Raw genomic sequence first — 9,436 nt, forward strand, 5'->3', positions numbered from 1 at the left:
GAGGCTTGGCTAGTGAAAGGGGAGGTAACAGCAGTAACAGGTGTGGGTACAGTTGCAGGTGGGGATGGGTGCATCTGCAGGTGTGGGTGCATCTGCAGATATGGGTGTAGCTACAGATGTGAGTGCATCTGCAGGGGTGGGAACATCTGCAGATGTGGGTTCACCTACAGGTGTGGGACATCTGCAGGAGTGGATGGGTGCATCTGCAGGTGTGGGTACATCTGCAGATATGGGTGCATCTGAAGATGTGGGGCATCTGCAGGTGTGTGTGCTTCTGCATATGTGGGTTCACCTACAGGTGTGGGGCATCTGCAGGAGTGAATGGGTGCATCTGCAGGTGTGGGTACATCTGCAGGCGTGAGTGCATCTGCAGGTGTAGGTTCATCTGCAGATGTGGGTTCACTTGCAGGTGTGGGTATAGCTGCAGGTGTGGGTGCATCTGCAGGTATGGGGCATCTGCAGGTGTGGGTGCAGCTACAGGTGTGGGTGCACCTAGGTGTGGGCTTGTGTTTGGTGGTGGATGTCTGGAAGGTAGGTACTGGCCACAAGAGAGGCAGTGGGTCACTTCAAACCAGTCAGAGATTGGAAAAGGGCCCAGGGCTGTTGTCCCTCCCCAAGACTCAGCAGGGCATGATCTCAGCTCTCTTAGACATGACATATTTTTCTCTTCGAAAAATTCTGATCAGGGTCTCTCAAAGATGATTCAGGTATTAAAACATTTTCCCAAAAATGACTGCTCCATCCACTGAAAGTTATTTTGGGGTCCAGCCTGCTGAAAGCTCAGAAAGCTGTTATTGTAAAGACAGGCAGCGAGCTTGGACATCAGAGAAGGGGGATAGAAATACGGCACAAATTGTAATGATTTTTATACAGGAAAATTACAGGAAGGTTCGCTTGATCTTGGAGGTGCTAGAGACCACAGTGTTCTAGAGTTAAGCCTCAACAAAAAGAAACTGCAAAGATGAGAACCTGGAAAGAGGCTAGCTGTCCTTTGTTGGTTTGCAATGGGAGAGAAGACTCAACACACTTTCAAAACTTTTCAAAACATTTTATTGAATGTTATTGAATTGATTCTCAGAACTCTGTGTGTGCCCTCCCCAACCCAGGAAATTATTTAAATTTTATTTTTAACTAATGCACAAAGCCAAAATTGTACTTACTACAAGGAATCATGGGGTCATGTTTAAATACACAGATACACCCGTATAGTTCCTCAAATACTCACTTATCACGGTTTCTTCTTCTTCTTCTTCTTCTTCTTCTTCTTCTTCTTCTTCTTCTTCTTCTTCTTCTTCTTCTTCTTCTTCTTCTTCTTCTTCTTCTTTCTCCTCCTCAGCTTCCCTTTTCCTCTTTTTGATGAAGACATTCTTTCTTCTACTCCTGGAAATAGACAGTACACAACTTCTGTGATCACCATGCTTACTGCATCCTAGCACCCGAGACTTCTTACCCTTATCTCTCCTTGCACTTTAGTTTCTGGCTAGACTCTCAGCCTTTTGTCAAGCACCATTTGTCTCTCAATTTCTATGAAGCCAAGATTTCTGTATCCTATACATGAGTGATATTACACACTACTTGTCTTTTCATGCTCTGCTTATTTTATTTAACTTGACCTCCAGTCCATCCATGTTGTCATAAATGACATGAGTTCCTTCTTTTATGCCTGTATAGTATTCCATTGTGTATACACATACCACGTCTTATCTGTGGTTGGACACTTGCACTAGTTTTGTTTCTTGGCTATTGTGAATAGAGCCACAATAAATGTGGGTGTGGCGGTGACACTTCAGCATTCTGACTTTGCTTCTTTTGAACACATAGTGAGAAGATTGCTTGACCAAACACAGTTCTACTTTTTTTTTTTTTTTTTTTTGAGAATCCCCCAGACTGTTCTTCACAACAGTTGCATTGATGTACACTTTCCCAAGAGTGTTCAAGGGTTCCCTGTTTTCTACTTCCTCATCTTGCTGGTTATCTTTTACTTTTCTGATGACAACTATTCTTCCTTTTGTTTGTTGATATCACATTGTGCTGTTTTGATTTGCATCACTCGGTGGCTGATAATGTTGGGTATCTTTTCATATACCAGTTGTCTATTTGTACGCTATATCTTTTGAAGAGAGGATTTAGGCATTTGAGTTATTGTCTGTTTTTTGGGCCAGGTTATTATTACTTGCTGTTGAGTTTGGATTTCCTTATCTGTTCTGGATGGATGTTTATCACCCCCCCCCATTTCAGATACACAGTTCACAAATGTTCTCTTCTGTTCAGTAGCATGACATCACTGTGCAAAAGCTTTTCAGTTAAAACACAATCCTACTTGTCTTTCTTTGCTTTTGTTTTCTATGTTTTAAGGATTTTTTTTTAGAAAGGTGCACTCTTTCTTGGAGGATTCTGTGTTTTCATCTATAGTTTCATTGTTCTGGGTCTCACATTTTAACCTTCAATCATTCTAAAGTCAACTTTTGACAAGAGTCAAGCTTCCTTCTGCATGTAGGAGTGAGTTTTCCCCAGCACTGTTTATTGGAAACTTGGCCTTTTTTCTGATGTACCCTCTTAGATTCTTTGTGAAAGGATTGCTGGCTGTAGGTACATGGGTGAGCTCTGCTCTCCATTCTGCTCCATTTGGTTTGTTTACCTGTCTTCATGCCAGTGACATGTTGTCTGAATGGCTGCAGCTTTTCACCTACCACCAGTTGTGGTAGATCTGAACATTACTTCTAGCCCTGTAAGAATAAGGCAGTACCTTCAGTCACAAGAAGCCCTTCAGGGTATTAAGCACTATATTAATTGACTTCAAGAGTATAGTATCCTCATTCCATGTCACTCTTCCTGGATTACACCCTTGTCACTAGTTCAAAAGCCTGGAGTAAAAGACTGTAGATCAGTGCAAGACCTGAGGAAGGTGAATAAGATGGTGAGAGACATTGACCCAACAGTCCTGAATCCATATACACTTCTGAGTTTCTTACTGCCAAACAGACAAATTTACAAAGACTTGGACTTAAATGGCACCTTCTTTAATATTCCCCTAGATAAGAACAGCCAGCAACTTTTCACCTTCAAGTGGCAGCTTTTTTACCAATATTATAGCCAACTGTGGATAAAGTAAAACTTCCTTCTCACATCACAGTGAGATAAAGTAAAACTTCCTTCTCACATCACAGTGTCTACTCCATTTAACACCTTGGGTCATGGAAACCCTCATAAGGAGCATCCATGTTCCTGACAGACACAGAAGCCAGAGAAAGCAGGTGAATTCTTAAAGATAGACACACATGAAACACCGTCTGGCTATGGCTCTCATAGTGGACAGTCTCGGGGACCGTGTGGCTGAGGCAGAGCTGCAGCCTCGGTGATGCTATCTTGTGATGCTCGGGCTGTTAGAAGATGCTTCGATATCTACAGCAAGATTCCAGGAGGTGGAGAAAAGGTCCCAAACCAGTGATGAGTTAAGGAAGGGGGTGGGTGCCCCTTTACTGGCACTGTGAGGAACACCCACATTTGCTGGTGGAAAGAAACTCCCTTCCAAAGGTGCCTACTAAAGCTCTTTAAACCCACAGAGAACTGGTTTATACTTTTGAGCACATCTTAGAAATGGCTCAATAGAGAGGCCAGTGGCACTGGGTGCTGTTTAGGGACTTGCAATAGATAACACCTCTTTGAGAAGCCAGGGAGAGAGGGGAAGCTCGGAGAGCTTCCCATCACTGAGTCTCTCTGTCTCTGTCTCTTTCTGTCTTTCTGTCTCTGTCTTTCTCTGTCTCTGTCTTTCTGTTTCTGTCTTTTTCTGTCTCTAGCTCTCTGCCTTTCTCTGTTTCTGTCTTTTTCTGTGTCTCTGTTTCTTTCTGTCTCTCTGTGTGTGTGCGTGCATGCGTGCGTGCGTGCATGTGTGCCTCTGTGTGTGTGTGTGTTTGGGGGGATATCAGTGTTATCTGAGGGTACTTGCTCCCCCAGCCAGCCCTCTGGAGAACGGAGGCAGGGCCACAGTCTGGCTAGAGAGCCCATATGAGACAATTCCAGGCTGCTTTTGTCACTGGCTGGCCTTTGTCACTGGCTGGTCGCTACCTTTATTTAACCAGCCTCTTCCTAAGGCTACAGAGTACAAAGGCCAAATTTGCGCTAGATGGAGTCTCACTTCCTCCTGCGCTTGTCAAACTGCCTCACTAACTGATTGTGTCATACAATGTCTATGTACCATTACAGCGCAGAACTCCTTTGTTCTAAGGCCAGGCCAAACCACTGGCCCAACCAGCAGGCTCCTCCTCAACCAAAAGCCAGGCCTGATTGGACCTTTCCTTTTATTAACCAGCATATTAAGTTGCTATGGTAAACAGGAAGGGTCCCTAGGTCAGCCCAATTTCAACAATTTGTTCCCTCACACTGGAAACAATAATTTGGGGGATGGTGGGACCCACTGTGGTACCCACCCCACCCTGCCTCCTCTTATTTCTCTTATGCCAGAAATTTTATCTCTCCAGTCAATTGGCCTCAGTGAACGATTCTGAGACACCCCAGCCAGAACTGTACCACTCTGTGTCACAGCTGTAGCCTTATTTGTTGCTAAGCCCCCATGGTGCCTATGGCAAGGGCATCTGGGAAAGTAAGTGTGCTGGTAAACCAGGATCTGGATCAGGAGAGACAGCTAGGAAAGCCTGCAGCCTTGTTCTTCCACATCAAAACAGAGGGATGGATAGGGGTTGGCCCAACTGCAAGGAAGATATTGGTTTCTTAGGTGTTTGTTTGTTTGTTTGTTTTGCTTTGTTTTTTTTTGGGGGGGGGGGGGTGTCAGAAAGGCCTTCACTGCCGATGCTTGCACTAGATGCCCAGGCTACATGACAAAGAAGTCAAGCGAGGGCCCAGACTCTTCCAGCATCTGAAAATCAGGATTCCTTGGGTGGGAGGTTTCTGGGATTTCCAGTGAAAAGGAAAGCACCAGGCTTCCTTCTGGCATAGTACAGAACTCCAGACAACTCTCTTTCTACACCTCTTCTTGGGGCCTGTCCATCACACCCAAGGACCTCACTAGGAACTTATGTGAATGACAATTGCTCTCAATTTGGGCAAACGGGCCAATGCAGAGAACAGAGCTCCCTAGCCTAGTCTTAGGAGCTGGAATCTGAGAAAACTTTGAGTCTTCATCCTTAGGATCACTGCAGGCCACAAAGGACTCTGAACTCAGAGGGTACCCTGGGAGAGTTCCAGGACTGTTTGTATGGGTGTCCCAGGGCGTGGCTGAAAACGGAGGGCGGGGACAAGGACTTCACTCCTCCAAGGTGACAAGGGAGGAGACTCACCACCTTGGAAACTCTCACCCCTCCCCAATGGCATTTAAAGGACCCAGGTCAGGAGTGTGAGGGCATCCTCACTGGGTGAGTGGAGCACCCATGAGCTTCAGCTCGGAGCCACCTGCACCGTCGGCCCAGGCTGGAGGAGAGCTGGACATGGCTGGATTCTGCGATGGCCTGGGCTCCTGCTCAGTCCCTCACGGCCTGACCCGGGCCATCGCGCATCCCCCGAGCTACAGCCGAGCGGATCTGGGCTCTGGCCGGCGCCTGTGGGTGAACTCGGCTGCTCTCAGTCCGGCGCCCTACGCCACGGGTCCAGGACCCGCTCCATCCTATGCTTCGGCGGCCCTCGCTGTCCCGGGTTCGCTTCTCCGTGCTTCAGGTGGTCTGGCGGGCGCCGATCTCGCGTGGCTGAGCCTATCCGGACAGCAGGAGCTGCTGAGGCTGGTACGGCCGCCCTACTCCTACTCCGCGCTCATCGCTATGGCCATCCAAAGCGCGCCGCTGCGCAGGTTGACGCTCAGCCAGATCTACCAGTATGTGGCCGGCAACTTCCCCTTCTACAAGCGCAGCAAGGCTGGCTGGCAGAACTCCATCCGCCACAACCTGTCGCTCAATGATTGTTTCAAGAAGGTGCCCCGAGATGAGAACGACCCAGGTAAACAGCAGTATTTGCGCCGGTTCATGAGGCGGCTGGGATGGAACTGACCCTGGGGGAACCACTTGTGAGAGAGCTCTGGTGGGGTGATGTGGGAAGGAGAAACATTTTAGGCAAGGACAGTTTCCTACATGGCTGCAGAGTTCTCAGGTCTTGGTTTCCAGTCCTATGAACCCAGGGCTCTCTGCTCACTTGCTTGAGACTTACTTAGAAAGCTAGCCAACTGAGTGAGTGACCTTGGGAGTTTAAGGTCTCTGGGTCTCGATACACTTCCCTATAAAATTAAAGAATCATAGCCTACCTTTAAAAATCTGGGCAGGATTAAGGAGTGACCCTACACAGAGGCCAGATGTGGTTAGCTCCACTGGCTGAGCCCAAATAATTCAGATTCTCTTGGGCAGTCTCTCCAGCCTCCAACTTGATGTGGTTGGATACCCTCAAGGGACTATGACTGGGTCTTTCTAGTGTACCCAAACTCTTGCAGTCTGACTGTGGAGACCCATTCCTGACACAGTGAGCCCTCAAGGTTTGGGAGGAGAAGGTCTCAGGACCTTTGTAGGGACCAGTGGAGTCAATACAGGGTTTTCTGAACTAACTGTCGTTCTCTGCAGGAAAGGGCAATTACTGGACGCTAGACCCAAACTGCGAGAAGATGTTCGACAATGGAAACTTCCGAAGGAAGAGGAGAAGAAGAGGGGAGACTAGCGAGGCCGCTGTGCCCGGAGCCAGCAGGCCAGAGGGAGCTGCACTGGAGCCCTGTGGCTCGGCTTCCCAGGACCTGCAGACCTCACCATACCTGCCTGCACCCGAAGCAGCTGCTTGCCTCTCCAGCTTCTCCACAGCTGTGGGAACCCTGGCCGGTGGCTTTAGCAGCCTCTCTGATGGTCTGGCTCATGACTTTTCCTTGCGAAGGCGACCAACTGCGGCTCCCCACAGTCCTCAGATTCCTAACACAGCTCCGGGCCATCAGAATGGGGCTACTGGCTTTAGGGTGGGGCACCACGTCCACAGCCGTGATGGGACTGAAGTTTGAAGGAAGGCTGGAGACTGGCCAGGTGCTCTGTTCTAACACTGAGCTCAGGCCCTGAATCAATCCCTCCTGGGAACCCCATGGGTGCTGCATAGGAAATGGCAGAGCTCCTGTTTGGACTGGCTAAGGCAGGTACAGCTTGCTGTGTACCCATCAACCAGAGGAAATAGATCCATCCCTAGGCTCTCTGACAGAGCACCCAGAGAGCCTTCTTAAAGGAGTGATAGGTTCCTAAAGAAGCCTGGAGGTCTCCCGTCTCCAGAGAGATGTCTTGCAGCTGGTGATACGATGAGAGGAAGCTGGGCTGCAAGAACATCCAGAGCGCCCTTCTGTGATTGGCTCCCATCTCCAGCCCACCTGTTTCAGGGCAGCTAGGGAGTGGGGTAGAGGTGCAGCAACCCCAGAGATGAGGACAGGTGCCTACCTTCCACCCTCATGAGATTGCACATTGAGGGGAGTCCAGGACTCTTGTGCTTAGGCTGCATAGAGAGAGGGACTTTCCAAATTTGGAGAGTTGGGAACGTAGAGATTCCTGGAGACACCAGCTCCCTACCCTGTCACTGTGTTCCTGGCATTATTAATGCCCCTGTTACAGAACCTCACTGTTCCCAGACCACAGAGTGGTTGGCACCTAGGAATCCGCTTTGGGTTCGCCTTACTTAACCGATGCTCCCAACCCCCCAACACCCACCGCCAACATCACCATCACCGCCCACACTCACTAAAGCTCACCTGAGGCAGGTGGGTGACCACACCTGTTTTGGGTTTCTCTCTACTCCTGCCTCCTCCCTTGCTGTGGCTGCTCTCAGGAAAGCGGAATCCTGAGAACTTCCTTGCAAATTCAACTCTCCAGTGTTTCCAGGGCCATTTATATTCACAGTGACTGGCAAGGAACTCAAAATCATTTGAACCTCTGCACTTTCTGGAGTTCCTTGAGGTCCCAGCTAGCTGTCACGAGTCTTTGTGTCATTTGGCATTCTCTGGGGACACGGGCACTGAACATGGACATATACCATCCCAAGACAGATAGGAGGAGTCCTTTCCCTGGAAGAGAGCAAAGAGTCAGATCAGTCTTGCTCTTTAGTGAGTTCGGCCCTACTTGTACCAGCATGGCAGATTTGCCTTGGCTTATCTCAAATCCGCCTGCTTGGAGAGCCGTGGTCCCCTGAACCCGCAGTGTCCCAGATGGAGAGGGAATGGGGAGCAGGAGCCCTGGCTCCGGGTTGCTGGTCCTGCGTGGTATGCTGTGGAATCTCAGTGGCTGCCATGAGGAGGTGACCTGTGTGGTAGGTGGGTGGCCTTGGTGTTGCTTAACCAAGCTAACAGCCAACCCCTACTCTTTCTACAAATCTAATTCGATTTTTAAAATACAGGAAAATATAAATTATTTAAAATTTAAATAAAAAGGGGTTTGGATTTGGGGGCCTATTTTAATAGAATAACACACTAAAAGGGGGCATTCCACTTTACACTCTGCCTTTGCAAGACAACTGGAAAAAACAAAATAACTAGCTACAAGAAGATGTACAGTGCGACTTGCGTCAGGGCTTCCACAAAATTGGATGTCATCCGGGTGTCATGGCTGTGTGGCAGCTGCATCATGGGAAGTTGTGTTTATTTTTTGCTTCTGATGCTGGATTTTCTATTAAAATTAATAAAGGAAAGATCTTTTTTTATGTTTTGGTTGCCTAAAAGTCAGTTTTAGGTACTTAAAGATGGTTTGGCCATTTAAAGCTATATAGCACTAGTAAGTAATGGAATGTCAAATAGATTACCTCTCTATGAGAAAAACACAATTAAAAATATTCCAGTAGGATGTGGTTACAAATGAATGTAATCCTAACACTTAAGAGTCAAAGACAGAAAATCAAGTTTCAAGACCAACTTTAGCTACATAGTGAGCTTGAGGCAAGCCTGGGTTACATCAGGTCCTGTCACAAGAATATTCTCTCTCTCTCTCTCTCTCTCTCTCTCTCTCTCTCTCTCTCTCTCACACACACACACACACACACACACACACACACACACACACACACTAATGTAGGATATTTGGAAAATGGTAGTGTCAAAAGCCAAACAGAATCCATCCTTTCTCGAAGACAGTCCATGTGACTGGGTGAATATTTGGAGGGGAGGCATTCACAGGTGCTGGTGCAGCCAACTCCAGCATCACAAAGGACTGCTTTCCTAGACGGAAGACTCTGCTGAAAGCAAAACCAGAAACCAAACAAAGCAGACAGGGTGAGCTTGATCTTCTCTCTAAAGCTGCACATTGGATAGACCAGGGTGTCATTGACAAGGCAAAGAACATGTTGCTAAAGACCCCAGTATGGTACTTATGCCCCAGTTTCTCCCCCATTCCCTCTCTTTGTTGCTTTTGAAGTGGTGAAACTTATAAAAAAAAAAAATACCAAATTATTAAGGTAGCTGTAAGCCCACAGCACAAGATGTCACAAGCGAATG

General features: G+C 47.8%; 1 protein-coding gene across 1 annotated transcript; it reads left to right on the forward strand.

Moving 5' to 3' along the window:
• Window positions 1-5,347: 5,347 nt before the first annotated feature.
• On the forward strand, window positions 5,348-8,649 carry Foxi2 (forkhead box I2). The gene is made up of 2 exons (XM_034490701.2): window positions 5,348-5,943; window positions 6,555-8,649. Exons 1-2 carry the CDS (start codon window positions 5,385-5,387, stop codon window positions 6,974-6,976), a joined length of 981 nt encoding a protein of 326 aa, XP_034346592.1. The 5' UTR covers window positions 5,348-5,384; the 3' UTR covers window positions 6,977-8,649.
• The last annotated feature ends 787 nt before the right edge of the window (window positions 8,650-9,436 follow it).

Source organism: Arvicanthis niloticus, chromosome 1, assembly GCF_011762505.2.
Source record: "Arvicanthis niloticus isolate mArvNil1 chromosome 1, mArvNil1.pat.X, whole genome shotgun sequence".
NCBI lineage: Eukaryota > Metazoa > Chordata > Mammalia > Rodentia > Muridae > Arvicanthis > Arvicanthis niloticus.